At 43.8% G+C, this 26,018-nt stretch overlaps 2 protein-coding genes across 2 annotated transcripts; both read left to right on the top strand.

The window, feature by feature from the left end:
* The first annotated feature begins 673 nt into the window (after positions 1 to 673).
* PLA2G12A (phospholipase A2 group XIIA) lies at positions 674 to 18,954 on the top strand. The gene is made up of 6 exons (XM_035113446.2): positions 674 to 1,205; positions 3,164 to 3,240; positions 5,722 to 5,887; positions 7,579 to 14,849; positions 17,694 to 17,738; positions 18,912 to 18,954. Exons 1-4 carry the CDS (start codon positions 992 to 994, stop codon positions 7,695 to 7,697), a joined length of 576 nt encoding a protein of 191 aa, XP_034969337.2. The 5' UTR covers positions 674 to 991; the 3' UTR covers positions 7,698 to 14,849; positions 17,694 to 17,738; positions 18,912 to 18,954.
* CASP6 (caspase 6) lies at positions 14,857 to 24,478 on the top strand. Its single transcript, XM_035113443.2, has 8 exons — positions 14,857 to 15,032; positions 17,694 to 17,738; positions 18,912 to 18,954; positions 19,472 to 19,624; positions 20,755 to 20,831; positions 21,074 to 21,249; positions 22,012 to 22,162; positions 23,047 to 24,478. Exons 1-8 carry the CDS (start codon positions 14,990 to 14,992, stop codon positions 23,283 to 23,285), a joined length of 927 nt encoding a protein of 308 aa, XP_034969334.1. The 5' UTR covers positions 14,857 to 14,989; the 3' UTR covers positions 23,286 to 24,478.
* Positions 24,479 to 26,018: the final 1,540 nt, after the last annotated feature.

Here is a 26,018-nt window from a genome sequence, read left to right as displayed (position 1 = left end):
AAAGTAAATGTCCAGTCATGACCGACTCTAGGGTTGCGGTGCTTATCTCGCTTTACTGGCCGAGGGAGCCGGCGTGCAGCTTCCAGGTCATGTGGCCAGCATGACTAAGCCGCTTCTGGCGAACCAGAGCAAGCACACGGAAACGCCGTTTACCTTCCCATTGGAGTGGTACGTATTTATCTACTTGCACTTTGACGTGCTAGGCTGGCAGGAGCTGGGACCGAGCAACGGGAGCTCACCACGTCGTGGGGATTCGAACCGCCGACCTTCTGATCGGCAAGCTCTAGAGTCTAGGCTCTGTGAATTAACCCACAGCGCCACCCGCAATTGTGGTAACTAGCCCCGAAAGGAAAAATAGGAACAGCGTGGTGTGAAAAGAGCTCAGGCAAGGCGGTGGAGGCAGAACTACACTCGCTCAGCAGTGCGCTCTCTCTCGCGCGCGGTTGGGCCCGCAGTGGAAAGGTGACTTTTGTCCCCGTAATACAGGTCCGTCACCCACCTACCCCCGAAATGGAAGCCGTGGGATCCAGGGAAAGAATGCGCCCTTTTCCTTTAAGGCCTCTGGAAGAGCTTCAAGCGCCTGCCCAGCCGCCACGGCCACCGCGCACCGCCTACCTCCAGCCGCCACGACCTCTTTCCCTACCGGGAGAGCGTTAACCGCACCCCCTTTCCTTCCCTGCGCCCGAAGCGCCCTGACGCGAGCGCGACTGAGGCGGGGCTGCTGGAGGCGGACGGCGCACTGCAAACAGGGACCGGAGGGGCTTGTCCGGGATGGTAGCGCTTCCGTGGTCTCCGAGCGGTAATCGCCGTGGAGGCAAGGCGGCTGCCTGCGGCGGCGACTGTACGTGCGTAATGCAGCTGCCCGCGGGAGGAACCGGAGACTAGCCGGCGCGCGCGCGTCCCGCCCGAGCCCTCCGAATCCGTGGAGCTCCGTTGCGCCGCGCGTGGGTGGCGTTCTGGTACTCTGGCCCCTGCGCGCTCGGGAGAGACGATGAGCTGGGCCCTGCTGCTGTCGCTTCTTGTGACCTGCGGCTTGCTGGGGATGCGGCCCCTGCCCGCCCAGTGCCAGGAGGCCCAGACCCCGGACTGGAGGATGACGCTGAAGACCATCAGGAACGGCGTCCACAAGATCGACACTTACCTGAATGCTGCTTTGGATCTCCTGGGAGGAGAGGATGGGCTCTGTCAGTATAAGTGCAGCGATGGTAATGCCGAGAGTGCCCAAAGAAGTGGGGGGAACGGGGTGGAGGTTAACGCGGTAATTCCCGGTTGCTACCGAATCTTGAAAGCGTTAGGTTCAAGTCTAAACGGTTTGGAAGGGGCATGACGTGTGATCAGAAAAGGGATCTCTTGATAATCCTTTGGTTCCAGAAGGCAAGGGATTTTTTATTTATTACATTTATATACCGGTACCACCTTTATCTTCCAATGATCTCAAGGTGGTGTACATTGTTCTGCTTCCCATTTCATCCTCACAACCACCCCATGAGGTAGGTTAGGCTAAGAGATAGTGACTGGCCCGAGGTAACCCATTGAGCTTCAATGGCAGAGTGGGAATTCGAACCCTGCTCTCCCAGGTCCTAGTTCAACACTGTAACTATTTTGCGGCACTGGCGTATAAATGTTATAAATAAACTTGCTTTAGATCAGAAGGTGCACACTGGGTCCATTTGGTTGAAAGATGCAGATATTAATACACTGCAGACCTATAAGTTCTACTGAGTTTTAATGGGGCATATTATATGTAAAGGAGTAAAGGCTGCAGCCTAAAATACATTTGCCAACCTTATGGCAGTTCAATCTTAAAGCTTTGCATACTTGAACATGCGTCCGTAGGATCTCGCTTGTGATGCTAGCCAACAACAGTGACCTTTTAAAACGTTGACTGTAAAGATTAATGCATTGTTCTCTTGGTTCCTGGATACATAATAAGCCTGCGTTAGTATTGTTGGTTGTTTTATCATGACCTCAAAGTTCTCTTTGTTTAGGATGCTGGACTAGATGGGCCTGATCAGATCCAGCAGAGTTCTTCTTAAGCTGCAGTTAGTGTTATCAGGTCTGAGGTTAACTTGTAATGGTGCCAAATGATTATATTACAGAAAGACTAAGCTTTTATAAATACATTCTTCTGTGTTTAGGCACCACTTTGATAAACTGTGGATTGAAGTATTGGAAATCATGGTGTAAAATAATCCATTCTTCCTTCATCAGCGCTGAAAGTTCAGGTTAACCAGTTGGAGCCCAGTTTTTAAAACCAATTTGATTGAGGTTTACCCCTAGTTATCTCTGGTGAAGGAGATGAGAAGATGGCTATGTGGAAAACAAGCTACTTTTTAAATGGTGTTGCTTATAAATATAACTTCATAACTATGGTTGTATACCCTTTCCCTAAATTGTTAGATATGCTGTGTGTTTTGAGAAATGCATCTTTTTAAATAATCCTAAGGGAAGGGAGATTCTGTGGTGCAGGAGATGCTACTTCTGAAGGCGCAAGAAAGCTATTTTCAAGGGTCACATTCCCTTCTAGGCAATCTCCTGAAGGCCGCATGAGGGGAATTAGGATCCTGATGATTCACAGCCTCCTCTGAAATTCCCATAAAACAGCCTATGTCTGGGTATGGTGGACGAGTAAGAGCAGCAGAGCTTTCTGTTGTTGCCCTAGGAACACCTCCAGCAGCAGAACACTCTCTCCACCCCCAGAAAGGTCTCCCATCATCCTGTCCCTCCCCACCCCACTCAGCTGCCCTCCATAGGATTGCTCCCTTAGTACAGAATGGTTCCAAGCTAATGGTGTAGTGGTTAGAGTTGGGCTAGGACCTGGAAGGTGAGGATTCACTTACTCACTCAGCCATGATGATACTTGAGTCAGTCACCACATCTCAATCTAACCCACACTGGTTTTTTGTGAGGATAAAATGTGGACTCCCCTTTGAAATCCTTGGAGGAAAGGTAGAATCTAGATGTAGTAATAAATTAATTTTCTTTATGCCAAAGTCTCTAAACACACAAGTGTATATAACAGCTTATACTGAGTTATTTTATTGAACAGTTAATTTATATAAATCTGTACTAGTTGAATATTATTCCCGGGCTCTTGCCTTGAAACATCTAATCAGGTGGAAATGAAGCATGTGGAGTATTCAGAGTTCTTTATATTTTACAGGATATAAGCCGTTGCCTCGCTATGGCTATAAGCCTTCACCACCCAATGGCTGTGGTTCTCCCCTTTTTGGAGTTCACGTAAGTATCTTCTTATCAAGTACTTCATCCTGCTCACTAGCTTCTTCTGTGTTTGGATGAAAAGAAGGAAAGATGCTTAAATGGCAATGCATCTGGATTAACCTGTATTAAATTTATGAAAACACTCACATGAGACTGTAATATATAAATAGTAAATATGCAACTAGTTTAAGTAAATAGTAGGCTATTGTTTTCGTCTAAGCACAAAGCAGACATCCCCAGACTTCGGCCCTCCAGATGTTTTGGACTACAATTCCCATCATCCCTGACCACTGGTCCTCTTAGCTAAGAATCATGGGAGTTGTAGGCCAAAACATCTGGAGGGCCACAGTTTGGGGATGCCTGGCACAAAGTGTTGTGATTATTCAAAACTAAATCTCTCAGTCTCCCAAGAGGAGTCTTCGCAGCCTCAGAACTATAGGTCTAAAATATGAAAACCTTCATTCCGAGACAGTGGCCAGTTATTATTATTATTATTTATTAAATTATATTCCGCTTGATTGTAGTAGAACCGCTAAACAATTTACAGATAATATTAATAAAAACAGTTTAAAAAGATTTTAAACATTTAAAGATAATTAAAATCAACAGGAAAAAGATCGAACCATTCAACATCTGTGTCTAGATAGGCTTTGATAAACAAAAATGCTTTGTGCAGGTGCTTTAGTACAAAAAGTTACATGGCCAGGCCCAAACCCACATTGGGATTATGTTGTACAAGAATGTTTTCAGCTGTTCCACCACTACTCTCTCCACTACCTTCCCCAGGAAGGGGTTATTTGTGATTGGTCAGTAGTTATTCCAGTCTAAGGGGTCCACAGCTGGTTCCTTATAAGTAGTGACACCACCGCCTCTTTCAAGGCTGAAGGGACCACCCGTCCGTGCATCCCCAAACTGTAGCCCTCCAGATGTTTTGGCCTACAACTCCCATGATCCCTAGCTAACAGGACCAGTGGTCAGGGAAGATGGGAATTGTAGTTCTAAAACATCTGAAGGGCCGAAGTTTGGGGATGCCTGCATTAACCATTCTCTGCACCCAACTAGTCAAACCCTCTCTGCTAGATTCAGTAAGCCAAGAGGCGCAGAAGTCTAGAGAAAATGTAGTTAGGCGCCTAAGCTGCCAGCACCATATTTGCATTCAGCTGACTACATCAGCTGAGTCCGATCCCACCACACATAAGAAGAGCCTGCCGGGTCTTGCCAATGGCCCATTTAGTTTGGCATCCTATTCTCACAGTGGCCAACCAGATGCTTGTGGGAAACACACAAGCAAGGTTTGAACGCAACAGCACTCTTCACTGCTCTGTTTCCCAGGAACTGGTATTCTGAAGCATTACTGCCATCATCAGTAGCCTTCACCTCCATGGCTTTGTCCAATCCTCTTTTAAAGCCATCTAGGTTGATCATGGATCACTGCCTCCCATGAATCCGAATCCCATAGTTTAACCATGTGATGCATGAAGAAGCACCGTGGAATTGTTTCTCCTTCATTGTCATCTCACATGTCAAGACACATTATTCTGCCACCCTAAATGCTCCTGTCCCGCAAAGGCTGTCTCTTCGTCCTGTAGATAGATCAACTCTTTTCTTTTCTTTTTCTTTTTTTGCTGAGGGTATTAGGCGGGGTGCAGGATGCATTGAAAATATGATAATAGAACTAACCTGTGCGGCAGAAACTAGTATCGGTAAATTTTGTTACAGGAAACCACATTACAAGGTTATCAGCCAATATGGTCAAAAAGTCCTCTCTGACCCCCTATGTGATTATCAGTTTGTCTCTGAATGTGCAAATTCTAGGTTTCTGCTCCTCTGGAATATATGCTTGGCTAGAACAACAAAGTGCTATGTTTAGTTTCTCCAGACTGAGTAACTGGGGTCCACTTTTCCTAGTTACTTTAAGATGTGTGGTCCTCCAGATGTTTTAGACTACATCTGCCACCATCACTAACCATTGGCCATGCTGGCTGAGGCTGATGGGAGCTCGAATCCAATAATATCTAGAGAGCCATAGGTTAGCCATCCCTGCCTTCTATGGCACAGCTGAAACATCAGAAGAAAGCATATATTACCATGGTAAACTCATCTAGCCCTGTTAGAGTGAAATGTGTTTCTTTGCTCCCATGACTGCTTTAGAGAAACTTTTATAATTTGGTTTCTCTGATGAAAATCCTTTCCCAATTTCCATCTTAAATTTCCTGTGGGCCTTTATTTGGTTTATTAAAATTCTCCTTTAAGACTTGATCTGTTTTATTAACTTCTTGATATATTTTTGGAGTATAAACTCATACCTCTTCTAGCTGGTTCTGAGTTGTTGTTAAAATTTATATACCACGCTTCATCTGCAGATCTCAGGGTGCTTCACAATATAAAATTACAATATAAAAACCATAAAATACATGAGTTTCCCTCAGGAGACACCATTTCATTGTGTAGTACACAACTGTTCTCAAGGAATGCTAACTATTAGAATTTGCTTCTCAGTTTGACATTGGCATTCCTTCAATGACAAAATGCTGCAATCAACATGACAGGTGTTACGATACCTGTGGCAACAAAAAACACGATTGCGACGAGGAGTTTCAATATTGCCTCTCTAAGATCTGTAGAGATGTACAGAAAACACTGGGAATACCAGAGAGCGTACAAGGTAAGCTTGTCTGGAATAATGCTGCTGTAATGGATATTTACAGAACTTACATATAACTGTGGGTAGTGTTTTATTGGAAATCTGAACCAGGGGGCACAAAGTAATGTGACTTAACTCTGTTTAGTTTTCCCGGTGCCTGTGTGCAGCTAATAAAGAAGAGCACTTTCTAACATGATGAAGTATGGATTGTGTCCATCTTTGCACAAAAGTGGAAGGATTTGCCTGAAATTGGAAATCTTGCATGAGCAATGCAAGATTATGCTGCCCAGTTTGGGTGAATTCTTCTCTCCTTGTGCAGCTCTGTAAGATAATGTTTTGGCTGGGTCAATAGGTTTTGGAGTGTAGTCCTGGACTGGAATAGGTTTTCGACTAGTCCGAAACATCTGGAGGGTATCATGTTTGCAAATGCTGCTCTGTCTTGTGTCACCACTGAACATTCTTCCCCTTACAGTAGAATGTGAAAAAGACATGTCCTCCTAGCAGATGTCCTACCTAAGCAAAGCCATTAGCATGTAGCAATTGCTATAGTAGTGTGGAGAGTGAGCATTAGATTTCCTATATGATGGATGAATAAAAAGCTTCTCTTGATGGTTTATTATCTGCCAGTTATCTTCATTGCAGTTTTGATTTCTGCAAGTTTGGTGCAGAGGAGGTCACAACATAATGTCTTTTTCTGGGGCTAATTCTACTTTTGACACAGTGTAGACTGTATTTGTGAACAGCGCAGTGCAAAATACAAGCAACTTCTGTCCTATTGCAGGAGCTGAATTGCTTGTGTATTGCTATGAACCTAATGCCCACCAAACCTTAAACTTGCCCAAACAGATACAGTGGTACCTCGCTAGACGAACGCCTCGTGGCACAAAAAAAATCGCAAGACGAAAATGTTTTGCGATTTTTTGGCAGACTCGCAAGATGAAGTTTTCTATGGCCGTGCCATAGAAAACTTCGCAAAAGGAAGCAGGGCGCCGCGAGGAGAAAGTCAGACCGAGAGCCTGCCCGCCTCGCACTTCCGCTTCCACTGCCCGCCATCGCCCGGCTTCCGCAGCAGCCGGATCCTCCCTCACCTTAAGCCTGCCTGCCTGCACGCGAACGGGCTGTCTGTCTGGTTGGGCATGACGGTTCGGCTGCTGGGGAAGGAGGGAGGGAGCCTCTCCCTGGCCCTCCTCCTGCTTCCCCCTGAAAAACCTCCGGCAGTGGTGGGTGAGTCGGCACCTTTTTTTTTTGCGCTCCCCCCCCCCATAGGAACGCATGAATTAAATTTCAGTGCATTCCTATGGGAAACCGCACTTTGCAAGATGAAATTATCGCAACATGAAAAGACTCATGGAATGAATTAATTTCGTCTTGTGAGGTACCACTGTATAGGGCTCACTCACATTATAGCTGACTACATGTCATTATCTCAAGCACGTGTGGAGCTGGTACCTCTACATGGATCATATTTCCACATCCACCCCAATTCCCATGGTGGTGGTCTTACTCTGGATTGCTGTGTGCAATGATGGTGTTGGAAGTGACAAGTATAAATTGGTTGTTCAATAGATTGAAATTTCATCTTATGTCAATCAGCAGAATAAGCTTCATACCTTGCCTTGGGTCCAGGTTAAGTGGATGCTTTGTTTCTTTATAGTGACAACTGGGCCTCAGTACAAGGATTTAAAAATTGATTTGCTTTTTCCTCCTTGCAGCGTGTGAATCAACAGTTCAACTAGTGTTTGACGCAGTCATACATTTAGGATGCAAGCCATACCTTGACAGTCAAAGAGCAGCATGTATGTGTCGGTATGAAGACAAGACAGACCTTTAAGAGAGAAGCTTTCGACCTGGTTCAGTTCATCTGTATTGTGAGAGCTCTTTTGTTGTTACAAAGCTGTTTAAAGCATACCGTCGGAGCGTCAAGGTGGTCTACACTTCTGTAGAAGACACTACTTTTTTATATAGCACTTCTTCCCTCTGTCACCTTTGCACACATCCTTAATCTTTAAGGATCTTTTGCATACAACTTTGAAAGCCAAAATTGCAATTTCGGCAACTGGCCTCGGAGTGGTACCTCTACATGAGTTTTTTCCTCTTGAGGGGATTGTGGATGCTGCTCTTAAACTGATAGAGGTGAACACCCCTAACTATTGCGTGGGGTAAAAAGTAGGTCAAACTTTGGTCTTACCAGCATTTGGCATCTCCTCAGAGCTTTGCTTTATGGAAAGAAGGGAAATGCCTTAAAAATGTATGGGTTTTGTTTGCAATCTTATGCTGCTGTTATAGTGGAACATTCCCTTGAGTAGATATTCTGTTTTTGCTTCTATAGTTCAGTCCTGTGTATGTTCAATTAATTAATGAACCTTATGAATGTTCAATTAAGTCTCACTGTTCACTGAGGCTTACTTACCACTTAGTAAGTATATTTAGATTTTTCAGCCTTACACAGCAATCCTCTGCGTGCTTACCTAGGAGTAAGCCCCATTAAAAACAGTGGAGCTTACTTCCCCCCAGAAGACACAGACCAAGCTTTATTAAACATTCAATAGTACCGGTACTTAACAAAGAAAAACCACAGTAAATTTTCTTTCTACCCACCCCGGTTTGTAAATAAAAATCAGCCTTCAGCAGGCCAACATGTTGGCGCCCTAACACCTTCTTTAAGAGGCTCCACTGAATGATTCTCTTTCATGCCACACAACACTGTGGCCTTTGCATTTTTGACCCCTCTGGTGCTGTTTTCTGTTACTGTACTTGTTTCGCTTTTCTGCAGCGGAAGACCTGCATTCACAGCAGGCCGGGATATCTGTGATATTTTGGTCAGAGCAGCAGCTGTGGTCCCTGTAACTCAGGCATCCCCAAACTTTGGCCCTCCAGATGTTTTGGACTACAATTCCCATCATCCCTGAGCACTGGTCCTGTTAGCTAGGAATCATGGGAGTTGTAGGCCAAAACATCTGGAGGGCCGCAGTTTGGGGATGCCTGCTGTAACTCTTCCATCAGCAGTTGTGGAAGTTGTAGGCTGCACCCATTTCCTCTCTTTGGGGGGTTTGTCTACGTAGATCTGCCTCTGGTTATGCTGAGCTGTTTGAAAAGTGGAGCTCTTGCTAAGTACCATCACCGAATGCGGTGGTCTATGGGCTTTCTCTGCTCTTTTAACTTCCGAAGTTCTTTATGAAACTCCTTGTGCCTGCTCTCCTTTCGGGAAATGGACTTTTGGTGGGCAAGATTTGCCTTCAAAGTCTCTGTACTTAGGTCCTTTCTGTACCGAGCAGCAAAAGTGGCAGCCATCCTGCTGCTTACTCACCGACCGCTTCCTACCAGCTCCAGCATCGACCCCCAAACCACCTCTTGGCTCACCTAGGATTCCAGTGGAGCTTACTTTTGAGTGAATAGGCGCCAGATCACTATTCGCCTCTAGCAACAATTATAGCATGTCAGATTATTAATCTCAATGTTTAAGGATTACCTTAATGGGACTTAGATGCATCTGAATCCATTTATACAGCAGATTCTCAAGTGCCTTAAAACTATAGATGGTATCCAACTGACTCGTATTCGGAGTAAATCCACTACTGTGTACTTTAAGCACATGAACCTCATTGGATCTACTCTTGAGGATTACTTAGTTGCATATCTCCCTTAAAAATTTAAATGCTATGTAAAATAATTAACTGACAAAGTTAAGTCGTTTACATGTTGGAATTCTAGGGTGCATCAAATCCATCTGCCAAAGCAGTGAAACCAAGCTATTGATTCCCCTGCCCCCCAATTATCCAAGAACATTATAAATTTTTAAAATTATTTTTGATCTCTAATCAAGTGTTTTAGACACATAGACATTCTGCGGAAGTAAAGGTGTCTTAATATGTATTATTGGCCTGAGCATGAGAAATATTTGCATTTAGTGTGCAGAGCATTTGAGTATCAAACATGTTTCTTCTGTACTGTTTCAGAACTAAACGATAAGACTAATGAATACTTTTACCATTGTTTCTGTGTTTTAGGCTTATGGAATTGCTTTGAGAACTCTGCAAGGGTTATTTCCCACTTGATTTTTAATAATTTATTTGTACTTTCACATTTCACTTTAATAGAAAAAGATTCTAATTTATTTGTCTGTACTTTGCTATTTGACATTAATAGAAAAAAATTCTCTTAATCTTTTCTATATATATATTTTAAAATGATGTCATTTGTGAGAAATAATCTGTTTCCATGCTGCTAATGTTAATTATAACTGACCCAATGAAAACAGTGGGGCTGTTTGCCCTATTAATTTTAATAGGTCTTGGTCACAACCAACTTGAGTTGGATCGAAACCTACAAAATGGGTGTTCCATTTTTTAATCTTGGATTTTATAGAGGTTTTTTGTCAAATGTATTTTGTCTTTTTTGAAAGAATGTGAACTTTTAATGCTGAGTTGTTCTCAAGTTCTGAACACTCAAGCACTAGAAACTACTGAATGAAATTACTTGAAAAGTGGTCTGTGATATATTCTGGGAAATAAGGGATTTCTTTAGTGTGAAAATTTGTGGGGGGAAAGAACTGTATTTGTGTAAAGTGGGGGAGAAGAATTAAAGAGTCAAAGCTATGTATGTGTCCTCTCATTTTGCTATAAATAAAACTTAACTGAGTAGCATACTATACTGAGGAAAATCTGCAGGATTCATTTTACAAGCCTTTATTCTAGCTGCATTTGGATGTAAAATGAGAGCCTGCAGCACCCAGTGTGGCTCCAAGGTCAGAAACTTTCCCTTCTATTTTTGGCTAGCTGTAATTGTCTGAAGCTAGACAAACTGTGGTTAGTCGTAACTTTTGTTTACTGGCGCAAGCTGGTAAGTGACTTACGAAGCTGGCTTGTTTCAATAAAACTCTGGTTAAGAGTAGGTTCAGAACTAAAGCTGTAGGTTTGTGGTGAAGTATTTAATACAAGGCTCCAAAAAGTACACAAGTGTATAACAACCTTTCATCCAAATACACAACTGCAATGAAGATGCAATTCAAACAGCAAATTTCAGTTACTAGTGTGGCCTGCCAAGAGCATTCCTAGCAATGTGACTCAAAGCTAGTAGTTTATATTATTAGCTTGCTGTAGGTACAAAGTTCAGCAGGAGCAATCTGTGAGACACAAACCAAAGCCAGAGGAAAGGAAGAGCAAATTACTTTCTCTAGATATTTTAATGAAAGCAATGGCAAGCCAGAAGCAAGAGAACTTCAATTTGGAGAAGTTTGAAGGAACGTAAACTTTAATCATGGATCTAAAATCCAGAACTGGTACAGTCACATACCCCCCTGCTAAAACACACTTTGGGGTAGAAGCATTTATATTGGCCATTTAATGCTGGGGAATATAAAGGTTCTGGCCAGTTATAGAATGCTGAGCTATGTTCCCATTGCATTCTTAAAAAATGTTAATTCAACAAGCATGGCATAACACTTTTTTTGGCAATGAAATATCAGTTATATAAATAGTGACCAAGGTTCCTTCTGAATATTGAAAAAAATGTCAATACATTTATAAACTATTGCACTTGGTACAATATCCTGAAAAATATCTGCTTTTGTTTCTGAAAAAGGAAGTTTATTTCTAGCCATTTATATTGAGATGATTGGCTTGAAAGCGTAAAAGTAATGCCTGGCAAAATATTAGGCGCAGAAGGAAAGGCGTCTGCAGCTCTGAAGATAATTTCTAGTTACAGGTGGTGCTTGGGCTTCCATACTCTACATCAGGCATCCCCAAACTTCGGCCCTCCAGATGTTTTGGACTACAATTCCCATCACCCCTGGCCACTGGTCCTGTTGGCTAGGGATCATGGGAGTTGTAGGCCAAAACATCTGGAGGGCTGCAGTTTGGGGATGCCTGCTCTACATAGCTCATTTGTCTTCCTCCACAATTTAAAGATTTGTATACTGCTTGACTGTCATAAAACTTTTAAACAGTTTACAAGAAATATTAAAATTATCAGTGAAAACCAGTTAAAACCAAATAATTTAAACAATTTAAAAGATAATTAAAGTGAACAATAAAAGGTTACAGCATGTCAATATGTGTCTGGGATTATTATTTATTGTTAATGCAAACTGAATAAATTTATACAGTATATGGGTCAGAAATCTGGTTACTGTGACCCTGATAAATAAAACTACTGTGATAGTTTTATTTATGTTAGCACAGGGTTGACACAACTGTGACTAAGATCAAAGATTCCGTGACCAAGGTTTAAACTGGTAGTTTGGAAAGAAAAGGCGATTCTTATATAGGAGTGTCGTAACACAATGGTAGAGCACATGTTCAGTCTCTATCTCTGCATAGAGAGCTGGGAAATGCTCCCACCTGAAACCCCACCATCCATTGTAGAACATGCAGACCTAGGTGGACCTAGGCAGCTTCCTGTAATGTTAATCAGGCTGTCCTGGAAGTGGTCACCACAAAAGACACCAGGTTTAAGTGGCACTAAGTGGGAAATTGCCAGCCTTTTGAAGAAACTTGTGCACCTACAGACAGCGATCCCTCTGGAAGTTGCCAACTTGCACAATCCTATATATGTCTCAGGAGTTAGTCCCAGTGGATTCATTGGAGCTCACTCCCATGTAAGTAGGGATAGATCCTTAGACTTAAGGCCAATTTAAGTTACTGGGTTGCAGTCAATGGTAGCTTTGTGTCAGCAAATGTGCTTCTGCTAATAATATGAGACAACCCATTTTCAACAACTCCCCCTACAGTTTGTGGACCATACTTATGCTCTACCCAGCTGGCAGGGAAAGCTTTTGGGGGTTGGAGGAATTGTGGTTAGAAACAGCATATGTCACGCTAGTGGCTTTTTTGTGTTGGGTTTCATCACAGGTGATGTGTATATCCTCTACCACCCTGCCAGCAGCCTGTATATCATGTTTTATTTTTGTCAAGTGGAAGCATTGGTACACACTCTTGAATGCTAACCATTTTTATGTCTAGTCAATTACATTTTCTTTCTAGAGGAGGGCTACAGCCTTACAGCAGTTGTGTGGTGGTGATGGAGGCAATGAGAATATCCAGAGATACAAGGGGTGTTCATTAAAGATTTCCCCTGACATACTTCCAGTGGACTGAGACAAATGAAACTGGGCACAGTTATTAGTCCTTCTCTACATAGCTACCAGCAAGAGTCAAACATTTCTCTCATCACTTTATGCAGCTGTGGAGACCTCATCCGTAGAATTCGGCAGGTTGCGTCAGAAGTCATGACTTGACCTCAGAAACCAGCATTTCATCATCTGGAAAAAGTTTGCCCTTCAAAAATAACTTCATGGTTGGAAAGAGGTGGAAGTCTGATGATGTGAGGTTGGGAGAATAAAGGGGATGGAGAAAGATTTCATAGCCACAGGACCGTGCTTCCGTCTGAGCAACATGCAAGTTGTGAACCAGGCCCGGCATTCTCCTGCAGGAGGTGGACACCTTTGGTCACCATGCCTCTCTATTTTGATAGCCTCTTGCAATATCTGTAGCAGTGAAGCATAGTATGTCCCGGTAATTGTGGTACCCTTTGCCAGGAAATCCATCATCACTACTCTGCGCTGGTCCCAAAAAGCCGTGAGCATGACCTTGCCTACTGACGGTTGGACACATGCCTACTTTGGAGGTGGTGAGGCAGAGTGATTCCATTGTTTGGACTGGGATTTAGGCTCTGGGTCATAATGATGGACCCATGTTTTGTCCTCAGTAATTAGTCTGGCGAAGAAGTTATCATGGTTTTTGTGACACATGACCAAAAGAGCCTGTGAGCATGTGACTTGTTCCTGCTTCTGGAAAGGCGTCAGCAGCCAGGGAACCCACCGTGCAAACACCTTTCCCATGTGCAAATGGTAATGGATGATTTTTTCTACAGAGCCCACACTGATCTTGACATCTGCAACTGAACGGTTATGCAGCGATCCTCAATGGAGGATTGTGGTTGCCCAGGAATGGGAGCCATTCCACCGAAATCCAACCACGCTTGAACTGATGATGCCAGTGCTTGATTACGTCATACGATGGGGCATCCTCCCCATAAGTCCCTTTCATCTCATCAAACGTCTCCCATGCTGTGCGCCCTTTCAAGTCCAAGACTGCTCTGCATTCAACTGGTTCCATTATCAGATGTTACTCCACGTTAGCATCTGTAACAGAGAAACTGTTAGGAGTTCAGAGCTACAAATTACCACATTACCTATGGAGAGATGTATCATTTTACTGTACATGTGCAATTTCATCCTCCTACGAGGGTCAAGGGAAATGAACGCCCCTCGTAAAGGCAGAAAAACTGCCTTATATTATGGGAAATTTCTTTCAACGTGTCCACCAAATCCCCTAAAGATCCTTTTCACATGTACTGCTAGTAAGCTAGGTGTCCCCCATCTTATATTTCTGCATCTGGTTCTTCCTGCCTAAGTGCAGAACCTTACATTCATCCCTACTGAAAATCACTTTGTTAGCTTGGGCCCAGTTCTCTAATCTGTTAAAGTAATTTTGAATTCTGATTCTGTCTTCTATGCATTGTTACCCCTCCCAATTTGGTGTCATCTGCAAATTTGATGAGCATCCCTTCAATTCCTTCATCCAAGTAGTTTATTAAGACATTGAACAACATCTTTTGCCTCCAACAGCAAAATGGGCTGGCCTGCTCTTTAAATTATGTTGTAGGAACAGGACCAGCACAACTATTGGCCAATAGGCAGCAAACCGTTATATATTTCTTATCAATGTGTGTATTAATCCCAGGAAGAGAGCCTGTGCTATTTTTCTACCTCACAACTGGGCCAGCCTTGCAGCTATATACCTTCGGGAGGTTGGGGGCTGGCAGCGAAAACAAGCCTCGGGGACAAGCCCTGGCGAGTTCTTTGACCTTCGGAGGGAAGGAACACGGAAGCTTCCTCGAGCTGTGCGTCCGGAGGCACGTCCAGGCTGGCACCCAGCAGCAGCAGCCCACGCCCCGCCTCGATAACCGAGAGGGACAGAGGAAGGTAACTCGGGCTGGGTGGAGGGGGAGAAAAAGGTGGGCGGAGGAAGGCGGTTGCCTGGAGGAGGAGAAACGCTGACTCCGGCAGAAGCAGCACCCGGGGTTCCTCCTTCAGTCTCGGGCGTGCGAGTCGAAAGCCCAGCCATGGCGAGCTCCAAGCGGCAGAGAAACTCCAACAACGGCTCAGGTAGGCGCCGGAAGCCGAGCGCGAGGGGCGTCTGTGCACAAAGGCGCCCTTTGCGCACAGGTGGAGAAACCGAGGGGCGGCGGGGCAGGAAGCCTGGGCGCGGCCCGGGTGCAGCCGGGGAAGGCTGCTCCTTCCCCTTCACTCGGCTCCTCCGCCTGCATGGTCGGAGCCCGGAGATTTCTCCCAGCAGGGAGGAACAGCCGCGGGAGACGGGTCTCCAAAAGGTTCCCCCCAGTAGGAGGGCTGCGCGCCGCCTTTAACCCCCGGAGAGCGCGAGGGATCCTGTCGGTGGGGTTTGGAGTCTGCCTGGGTGTCAACGTCTGATTGGGAACCAGGGGGAAAACCCAGTCTATTTAAAGCGTATTTGCTCCCCGGAAGAGTCCTGGGAACTGCAGTTCACCCCTCAATGAGCCCCCGTTTCCAGCACCCTTTATGAACCCGCGATTCCCAGGACTCTTTGGGTGGGGGTGCGAATTTGAAACGGGTGGTGTGCATGCAAGAACTCAGATCCTCTGCAGAATGCTCGTGTTCAGGAAAGAATGGCTTGTGCATCTGTACTTGCATTTGGTGATCAATATATGACACACGGACCTCCTGAGGCTTAGTTCAAGCAGGGGGGCACTAAGGGGTGTGTTTTTTTAACCGTTTGGGGGGGGGAGAGAAAGCAAAACTGCTGTCCACGCCCGCCCTTTGTCCTCCTGGCTTCGAGTCTGCTTCTGTTCATCATCTTTCTTTGTTCTTTCTCGCCTTCCTGTGTTTCCTCCCGCTCCGCCCCTCGTTCTCCTTTTCATCACGTGGCCGCGTCGCTGTGTTTTGGGCTGGGTTGTAGCTGCCGGGCACGTTTGCTGTCTTTCCCGCAGGACAGGGAGTCGGGTGCTTGGCTGCTGGGGAGAGCCGGTTATTCCGTGGTGCTGCAAAGCAGCCAGACCCACGCCCCTATTTGGGGGTAACTGGAAAGAACAGTACAAAGTGCGCTCTGCTCTCACCTCTGGCTCCTAGAAGCTGTCAGCAGACGGCCGCAGCAGCCACACCCCGAGAATGGCTTTGACTTGGCCTGGTGGGTCTCAAACCTTCAGTGAGTTAGGGACTTCCCCTGCATGCCCTTTCTTTGGTGGATTGAGCACACAAAACCAATGGTCAAGATGACAGTTTCTGCATGTGCTGTAGAGGGAAGTGAGGGGCCATAGCTGCCAAGTCGCCCGTTTTTCTCGGGAAACCCCCGGATTTTCCCGCTGTTATCCCAAATAGAAAAAAAATCCCGTAAATCCCCCGATTTCCTACCTTCCAGGGAGGCTCCTTCTGCACATGTCTGGACACAGAAAATTGGGTGCCGCTCTGCCCATGTCTGGGCACCGGAAATAGGAGAGTGCCCATGGGCATAGGCAGGGGGGGCAGGGGGCAGTTGCCCCCCCTAGAAGCAGGGCCGCTAGCCAGCCTGCCCCGCTGGCTACCGCCGCCCGGTGCTGTCTCCCTTCTCCCTGGCTGGCTGTGGGGCGGGTGGAGGGAAAGCCCCAGAGCCGCGCAAAGAGTTTGGCTGGCTTTCCCTCCGCCTGCCCCACAGCCAGCAAGGGAGAAGGGAGACGCCCCTCCCCCCTAATTTTCATCCTGCTACACCCCTGGCAGTGCCGGCACTGGAAGTTGCTTCTACGCATGTCCAGACATGCCTAGAAGCAACTTCCGGTGCTGCGTCGCTGCTGATTCCGGATTTTTCAACGGGAGACTTGGCAGCTATGTGAGGGGCAGGTGGGGCTCATCCACCTGGGAAGGTAGCCCTCCAAGAGAAGGAAAACTCTGACCCTAAACCTCTGCTGCTTTGCAGGGTATCTTCAGGAGAAGACAAAGCTAAGGAGCAAACCCTATACAAATCCAGAGTGGTGTCCCTAAGACAGTTGGATGGTGTCTTCCAGCAACTCCTGCCAAGCTGGAGCCAAATGCACCCCTCTGCTTTCCTTTAAAACACATCAGTGAGGCCAAGAGGGAGGGCGGAGTCTTGTCCTTGTGCAGCTCAGGACCTCCATAAACACTGCTCAGGTTTGCGCCCCAGGGAGGTCACTTCAATGCTGCCAATGCAGCCATTTGACCTCACCCCTGGAGGCACACTCCATTGTCTCTTAAGACAGACATGGGCCAACAACAATGTGACAGTTTTAGGGCAACATCAACATCAGTTTTCTACTCTAGAGAAAGTGTGAGCTGAAAGCTTTTTCCTCATTTTACAGCTAATGATTTCTTTGGAGGAGGCAAGCTATGAGCCCAGGTTTGGTCAGCACACCATTCCCAATCATGATTTACCTTGCTGTAGCAGGCGGACCAGGGCTGTGATTTCTCTGGCAACCCTTGTGTTCAAGCTAACCCATGGTTTGTCTGAGAGCCACCTCATTGTTGGGCTCCCAGCTCCCATCAGTCCCAACCTGCATGGCCAGAGACAAGGCCTTGTATGTAACTCAAGAGTGTCTGGAAGGCTACGGTTTTCCCATCACTGTTCTGCAGGCACACAGATCGGGAGCAGCTGCCAAGGCTGGATTAAAGTCTTATTGAGTTTAATGAGCAAGCAGAATCCACAAAGCCTTGGAACCAACACAATTATATATAGAACTTCAGAAAAGAAGTGACCAGTCTACACTTTTATTGCAATACTAAATATGTTGTTTTCTGCCATAGGAGAAATCCATTTGGACAGCAAGAATGTACAGCAAGAAGACAGAGGTAAAGTATCTGCTGTTCATTCAAAATATAATTGAAAGTTATTCAAAAAAGTGTTCTGTTCCCACTTAGAAAAGCTTTTCTAAGTGGGAACAGAACAGGGAAGCAAGCAGGAGAAGGAAATCTTCCTCCCCAGATGGGGGGTGGGTGTGTTCCTGTGGAGGTGAAAACATTCTGAGGTGGATCTGATTTATGGGAAGGTGGCACACTCTTGCTTCATTGACCCAAGCTGGATTGTTTGCATAGGGAGTGAACTAATATACATTAAATTTGTAGGCATGGCTGATTGTTCTAATGAAGCTTCTCTGCATGTGCATTTAGAATGGAATGTACATGTCCTGTCATTTCCCCTGTTCATTGCAGGTGCTGTGATCCAACAATACACACAAACAGTCCTCTAAGGATTTGTGCATGTCCACCTATGCAAAAGACAATTGATTAGGTTTGAGAGTAGAGACAGGAGGCAGAAGTTTCGAGTTTCAAAAAGTTTGAGAAAGATAGATCTTTAGATACACTTTCAAAATTTTAACTAGGGCAAAAGCTGTAAATTATTTTAAAAGATGAAATGCTGGTTTTTTTATTGTTAGCCAGGAAGAGCAGAGGGGAAAAGCAGGACTGAAATCTGTCCATACCTATTCATTCAATTGATGGCATGTAAAAACTTTCTTCTGCTCTCAGGCATTTGATAATACTGGAAGGCAGACGATTAATTTCTGGGATAAGCTGTAGTTGTCCTGGTGTCAACCTTCGGTAAATTGGGGCTCCGTTTTTACATTTTGCATATTGTATGGATAAATGCCAGTTTGTCACTTTGTTTTTATGTCTTGTATATTTTTATATTGTTGTAAGTTGTAAGTTGCCTTGGGTTTGTTTGAGAAAGGTGTCAGCAAAATTTATTACATAAAAACAACAACAATAGTCAAAGTAGGAGTGCTATTTTTTAGATTGCTAATTACAGATTTGGGGGCAAGAGTTGCAGAAGCTCCTGATTTACTACAGCAAAATCTTAATACAGGAACAAATGCAGGTATCTCAAAGGAAAACATATTTGGAGTTTGTTGATGCCACATTCTTTAAAAGCTTACAGTATTTGAAAAATAGATCATTTATATGTAGTTCATTTGTGCCTTTAAGTATATTGGGCCAACCATGTTTTGAATTATTTTCAAATTATAGATGGACAGCAAAACGACACCGAAACAGATGCCATTGTTGAAAGGTAAGGATCTCTGTTGTCCTTGAACAGCTGTTTGTAGCTGAAAACAAAGAGACGGAAAAGTATTTTCCACAGTATATGCTTGTTGTTCTAACAACCACACCCCCAATATTTACTGGATCTCACAAAGTGCTCACAATACAAAAGATAACTTTTTTAGGAGCAGCCAAAATTGTACTTGCTGATTATTTGACTTTTGTTACTGGGTTTATCGCAAAATTAAGAGTTGTCAGTCAGTGCTGCGTACATTTTCTATCCTAAAGCAATGTGTTTGTATTTGTGTGTGTATATACAATGACTGCACTGTTTTCACATGGAATAAATCCTGTTTGACTGGCAAAACTGCAACTGGCATATGGAATTGGGACCTGTTATTTTAGAAGCATACAAGTCCTCTGGCCGTGTATAACTAGTTGTACAATACTTTGGATCCTGGCTTGCTCCAGTGGATTCAGCAATGTTGTGTGCATATGAGAGAGAGAGACTTCATTTAATAACTGAAAACACCATATTTTTGCAGAAACATCCAGCTTTTTGATCCAGCAGTGGAGTATAAAATGAACCACAAGAGGAGGGGACTTGCGCTGATCTTCAACCATGAGCATTTTTTCTGGCACTTAACATTGCCAGAGAGACGTGGCACCCAAGCGGACAGGGATAACCTAAAACGCAGGTGTGGAGATTTTCTCAAATTATTTTTAAGCATGTGTGAGTTTGTGGGCGGAGTAGGGAGAATCCAGTTCAACTTCATGCCATTTATACATAAAAACACCAAAGAATGAAGTTTCTTAAAGACAAAATCATTGTGTATAAAAATGATGACGCCCACTTGGGACTCGCCCTGAGAATGAGTGCACTATAAGGACTAAGAAAGCATGAGCTGTGAAGTCCACAGTTCAAATGCTGCTTCAGTCATGTGTTTCTTAGTTGGTCATTATGACTCAAGTCTTTCCCCACCGGAAAATATACAGGTGAACATTACAGGTGCAGTTGAAAGAATGACTGTACAGTCAAACCTCGGTTTATACCTACCTCTGTTTGCGACCGCTTCGATGAGCGACCGCCGTGGACCCGGAAGTGTTTACATCCGGGTTCCGCGGCATCGGATGTGCAGACGCGATCTGCGCAGAAGCGATCTGTGCAGCGTGTGCATGTGCAGAAGTGCTCTATCGGTGCTTCGGGGAGTGACCGCCTCCGCGAGCGACCACCTCCGCGGAACGGATTGCGGTCGCAAACCGAGGTACCACTGTATATAAAGCACTTTGAATGCAGCTTTCGAACTTTTAGGCAACCCTTCCTATGTTGACTTGCCTGTCACAAGCCACTTGTGTTTTGCAGAGAAGCATGACACCACGTGAACTGAAAGTGTACCTTAGAAGACACCCAGCCCATTCTTATTCTCTTAATTTATAGACCACCTACTTGCCAAAAATGGCTTCCAAATGGTTTTGAGTAGAGGATAGGCGTACACAGGGCAGCCTGGCAGAGTTGTGGGAGAGAAAACACCTTATTTTCCCTCTATTCTTGAATGCTGTATCAACCAATAAATTACATGGCAGATCAATAATCAAGCCACTTGTAAACTGCTTCCCAAGCAGGCTACTCAAGTTAAAACAGTTGGGATAGTTTTCTCTGAGAAAAATAAGTTTCCTTGCCTTTTCTTTTATTGCTGTTTTGGAGAAACCATGTCATATGAAATTAGTTATTAGTATCCTACACATTTCTAATGCTGTATTTTCTCAAGAAGAGAAAAATCAAGAAATAAATGCTAGTTGTAAGACTTCCTCTTCCTGTTTATACTAGCTTGACGGAGCTTGGATTTGAAGTGAAGTGCTTTGATGACCTTAAAGCAGTTGAAGTGTTGCAAAACATTTACAATGGTAAGTGACTTTGCTTTATTTACTTGAGTAAATTCAGCTATGATTTTAATACAGCTTTAATAGTGAATGTGTTCAAACTATGGTTCACATTTTCAGCATGAGCTATTTTCCCTTTTTTGGGGGGTGGGGATAGCTTGGGTTTGTTGAGCTCAGCTCCAACATGACCCCAGGGTACTTTGTTCATCACTACTTTACCAACCATTGCTTTTAAAATAACATTTTTCAACGGCATCATTTCACAGTGTCCACAGACCAGCATGAAGATGCAGACTGCTTTGTGTGCATTTTCCTGAGCCATGGAGAAGATGATCACGTTTATGCCTATGATGCTAAAATAAAGATACAGGAATTAACCAAGATGTTCAGAGGAGACAAATGCCCAAGCCTAGTTGGGAAGCCCAAAGTATTTATAATTCAGGTGAGAAAGTGGAGCTCGTGAATTAAACCATAATATGAAGTTTAAAAGCAGGCCTTCTCCAACATGATGCCCTCCAGGTGTTTCGGGCTGGAATTCCCACCAGTACCACCACCAGGCTAGGGAAGGCAGGAGGAGACAGTTGCATATTTTATTGGAAACAATACAGTAATAAAGAAAAAAATGGAAACCTCCTCCAACTGTTTAGGCAATGGCCCAGTTATTTGCTGCATCTTGCAGTTCCTGTCCTCTGTCTGGGGTAGACAGAACTTCATGTAGAGTCAGTGTGGTGTAGTGGTTAAGAGCGGTAGACTACTAATCTGGGGAACCGGGTTCACGTCTCCGCTCCTCCACATGCAGCTGCTGGGTGACCTTGGGCTAGTCACACTTCTTTGAAGTCTCACAGCCCCACTTGCCGCACAGAGTGTTTGTTGTGGGGGAGGAAGGGAAAGGAGAATGTATCAAAGAGCCACCTTTTATTCCCTTGCTTTTCTAAGCATTGCCTTGGTTTATGCATATGATATGAAGTACAAAGCATGCTTCTTTCTAAACTCAATTCTAAAGTAAAAAAACACACACCCTTTCCCCAGTGTTTACTGCACTTTCTAAGCTGACTCATCCTACCAAAAGACTCAGCAAAGCCTAACCAAATATTTAGGTATATATGCCGTGTATATCAACAAAGGCAGAACTCGGAAGGGTTCTGCATTAGAATGGTGTCCAGCTGCTGTGAGACTTCGTTTTCAACAGTTTTTCCTCCCACAGGCATGCAGAGGAGATAGGCATGACAACCCAGTTCTTCATCGTGACACAGTAGATAGCAAAACAGAAATCAATGAAACACACGTTGATGCTGCCGCCGTATATACACTGCCTGCTGGTGCAGACTTCCTCATGTGTTACTCAGTTGCAGAAGGTAAAATGCACCCTCTTCCCCCCACCCTGCTGTCTGTAACTGCTGATTCCTTGAAATAGCAGTTATCTTACCTACAAAACAAAGAGACAGTTTTCTTGAAGTTAGTCTCTGTGTATACTTATATTATTGCTATGTGCAGGGTTGCATGCTATAGTTATGATAAGGAAAAATGTATGCAAAAACCACTCGTTTCCTGTAATAGGAGTTGCTTGTTCAAAAGTTCAAAAATTTGGCTTGAGAAAGTAAAAAAACACAAACACCCTCTGTATCTCAGAGGCATCTCTGGAGCGTTGAGACTAGACTGCTTCAGGCAAGTTGCCTCAGTTCAGAGTTTTTAAGTATCTGCCTTGGAATTACAAGCTTTGTACAAAGTGGATGTACACCTCTTGTCTTCTGCTGTTGAAGTTGGACACTGGGATTCTTCTTGCAAAGTGGACTCATTAATAGTGCAAAAAAATATTTTAAAGCACTTAATCATTCTTGTTCCACAAGTGAATATCCCTCAAGACCAGGCACCCCCAAACTGCGGCCCTCCAGATGTTTTGGCCTACAACTCCCATGATCCCTAGCTAACAGGACCAGTGGTTGGGGAAGATGGGAATTGTAGTCCAAAACATCTGGAGGGCCGAAGTTTGGGGATGCCTGCTCAAGACCAACTAAGGTTGCAATTCTAAGCATATTTAAGTTCAGTTGATGACAAAGGAAGCATGTTTTTAGATCAGGGTGTGTGATTATTTTCAGCTTTCCCAAAGCATGGAATTAGGTTTAATAATCTCTTAGATTACTATTTGCTAGTTTAAAAAAATATTGAATGCAGGTTCAGATCCAAGGCTTTTCTGCAGACATGACAAAGACTTAATGCCCTTTCCCCCTTTTTGCAATAGGCTACTATTCTCATCGCGAGACTATAAATGGTTCTTGGTACATTCAAGATCTGTGTGAGATGATAAGAAAACATGGTACTTCCCTGGAGTTCACAGAGCTACTGACGCTGGTTAACAGGAAGGTGGCTCACCGCAGAGTGGATGTGTGCAAAGATCTTAATGCTATAGGAAAAAAGCAGATTCCTTGCTTTGCATCAATGTTGACTAAGAAGCTGCATTTCTACCCAAAATCAAAATAACACTGAGGAGCAGTAACAAGAGGTTATCTCAAGCTACCCACAATCTTGATATATGGGGTAATAGATTCAGGCTGCAATCCTGTTCCCTGGGAGTAATTCCCACCGAACTCAACGGGGTTGCTTCTGCGTAGCTGATGTTTGGAACTGCACTGTCAAGCATTGTCAGTGTGCACTATTTCGGTTTGCTTAAGAAATCACCCTACCTTTTCTTGATCAACTAAGACAATTTGCAAAACTACAAAGTAGCAATAATGGAAGACCCAAGTAACCAAATTACAACCAGCAAGGGATTTTTTTTTTAAAAAAAGGTGATTGTAAATATTGTAAGATAATTTCAAAACTTGAAAGACTTTTTAAAAACTTGTTAGAAAAATTGCAAAAAGATATTTGAAAGGAAGTTGTACAATGCTGAACTTTCCATAAAATCAACATTTCAAAACCAGAAGTACTTTTTATGCACTGCATTTGAAATTATTGGATTAGAAATCAACATTATACTTTCCGAACCTCAGAGAATTTTGGAAAATAAGTCAATCTTTTTACATTTTTAACAAGAAAGAAGCAGTTAATCACTTAACTATTTTCAAGTGCATGAGTTTGCAAGCTTCATTTTGAAACTAGAGATTTTGTACTCTTCCCCCCCCCCAAATACAATAACTCTTTTGTAGGGATCATTTCCATTATCTGACCTCATCCTCATACTTTAGCTTGGCAAATACCATCTGAACACTGTCAGACTCAGTTGTGCAACTGCTACTGACTGGTGTAACTGGCTGGTATGGTCAATAGAGTTCCAGGCATCCCATTTATAGTTCAAAATTGTTATTAAGTGGCTTGACCTACTGCAGGCCATTAGCTATTGTTCTATAGGTGCTGGGACATGTGCTATTTTGCTCCTTGATGTTGGGGGTGGTGATGTTTGTACAGGTGAGTTGTGCCCCTTGGACTTTGCATCTTAAATGTAACAAGAAACTTTATATGTTTATATGTTTATAAACAGTCACAGATTCTGAAACTCTGCATGTGAGGATTCCTGAAAGCTAAGGAGGTGCTTTTAATTTTTTTTTGCAGAACAGATCTTAACTCAGAAAATAAAATAAGCCCAAAACAGCAATGCATTTTTATTTACCGTATTATGAAAGTTACATTCAAACAGAGGGGTTCCAGATTAAAATAAAAAAATTTAAAAATCATTTTTGTCTCTTCTTTCAATCAAGTATGCATTATTAATTCAATAGTAGCTGCTACATGTTTTTATTGTGAACAGTATTAAGAAACAAACTATATACATGGGGAGTCTGAATTTCTTTGCAAAACATGAAAAAGAAATCCCGGTTATCAGAAACAGTTTTAGCTGTTCCTTGTAGATTTCCTCACCCCCCCAACCCCTTCAAAAACAGAAGGACTACATTAGTCCAGAATACTCCAGTTTCAAATCTTAAGAGGCAATTCAACAAGGCTAATATTTATCAAAAGAATTAATGTTTCTCATTTATTTCTTGGATAGGAAGACGCAATTGTAAGGGATTCTTCAGCCGCCTCAACGATTCTTCCACCTAGCAGTGAGAAGAGAGAAATATAAACTGGTGAACTTGCAGGTGTGAAACCCTTCAGAATCTTTCTGATGCCTAGTTAAATACTATCTGGATGGCTGTTGCCATTCAGCCATGTTACATTACAAGGCAAAGAAGGGGTTCCTCAGAGGGAAAGTACAACAAATAAAAGCAAATCAAAAGCAGAAAAAGCAATGCAAAATACATAAAATGCTCACCCAATAAGGACAAGAGAAGCACCACCTTAGGAGGCAACTTAATTACCAATGGCCTGAATAAACAAAAAAGGTATGGGCCAGGTGCCTAAATGCTGACAAGGACAAAGCCAGGTGCATCTCCCCAGGGACACCATTCCACAGATACCACTGAAAAGCCTTTATTTTCCATGCGGCCCAGCTCTTCCTCTCCCTCCAAAAATCTCTGCAATGTTTTCCACCTCCCCTAACTCTGAGATTAGAAATTTGTTTAGTTGAAGGAAAAACAACCTTGGGGCATAGGTAGAGAGGAATAAACCAGGAACTGGTTCTATTAACTCACACCAGTTATTCACTGCATGTTGCCCTCCAGCACTTGAATGCTTGCTGTAACATATAGTTCTGCCCTAAGGTTAGTAGTTGTATACATTTATTTAACCTTGAGCCTAAGGCAAAGGTGGGAAACCTGTGGGCTCTAGTAATTTCTGGACTGAAACACTATCTCGTGAGTCTGACAACAACTGGAGTGACACAGATTCCCCATCTAGGCCTAAGGAACTGAATATACCTCGGTCCGGTATACCTGAAGGAGCGTCTCCACCCCCATCGTTCTGCCCGGACACTGAGGTCCAGCTCCGAGCGCCTTCTGGCGGTTCCCTCGCTACGAGAAGCCAAGTTACAGGGAACCAGGCAGAGGGCCTTCTCGGTAGTGGCACCCACCCTGTGGAATGCCCTCCCACTAGAGGTCAAAGAGAACAACAATTACCAGACCTTTAGAAGGGAAGCTTTTAATGTGTGATGGATTTCTGTATTTTAATGTTTGATGGATTTCTGTATTTTAGAATTTCTGTTTTGTTGGAAGCCGCCCAGAGTGGCTGGGGGAACCCGGCCAGATGGGCGGGGTATAAATAATAAATAAATTATTATTATTATTATTAATTGCATCCATCTGTCAGCATAAAAGGTAGTCCAATTGTCTGCTTCTA

This window comes from Zootoca vivipara, chromosome 9 (assembly GCF_963506605.1).
Source record: "Zootoca vivipara chromosome 9, rZooViv1.1, whole genome shotgun sequence".
Lineage (NCBI taxonomy): Eukaryota > Metazoa > Chordata > Lepidosauria > Squamata > Lacertidae > Zootoca > Zootoca vivipara.
This window is presented reverse-complemented; position numbering and strand designations above follow the sequence as displayed.

Excerpts from the sequence above, each read along its gene's own strand:
- PLA2G12A (XM_035113446.2), top strand. The coding sequence starts at position 992 with ATGAGCTGGGCCCTGCTGCTGTCGCTTCTTGTGACCTGCGGCTTGCTG. Across the intron at positions 1,206-3,163 it reads TCAGTATAAGTGCAGCGATG|GATATAAGCCGTTGCCTCGC; the intron begins GTAATGCCGAGA and ends TATATTTTACAG. Across the intron at positions 5,888-7,578 it reads AATACCAGAGAGCGTACAAG|CGTGTGAATCAACAGTTCAA; the intron begins GTAAGCTTGTCT and ends TCCTCCTTGCAG.
- CASP6 (XM_035113443.2), top strand. The coding sequence starts at position 14,990 with ATGGCGAGCTCCAAGCGGCAGAGAAACTCCAACAACGGCTCAG. Across the intron at positions 20,832-21,073 it reads GTTGCAAAACATTTACAATG|TGTCCACAGACCAGCATGAA; the intron begins GTAAGTGACTTT and ends ATCATTTCACAG. Across the intron at positions 22,163-23,046 it reads GTGTTACTCAGTTGCAGAAG|GCTACTATTCTCATCGCGAG; the intron begins GTAAAATGCACC and ends TTTTTGCAATAG.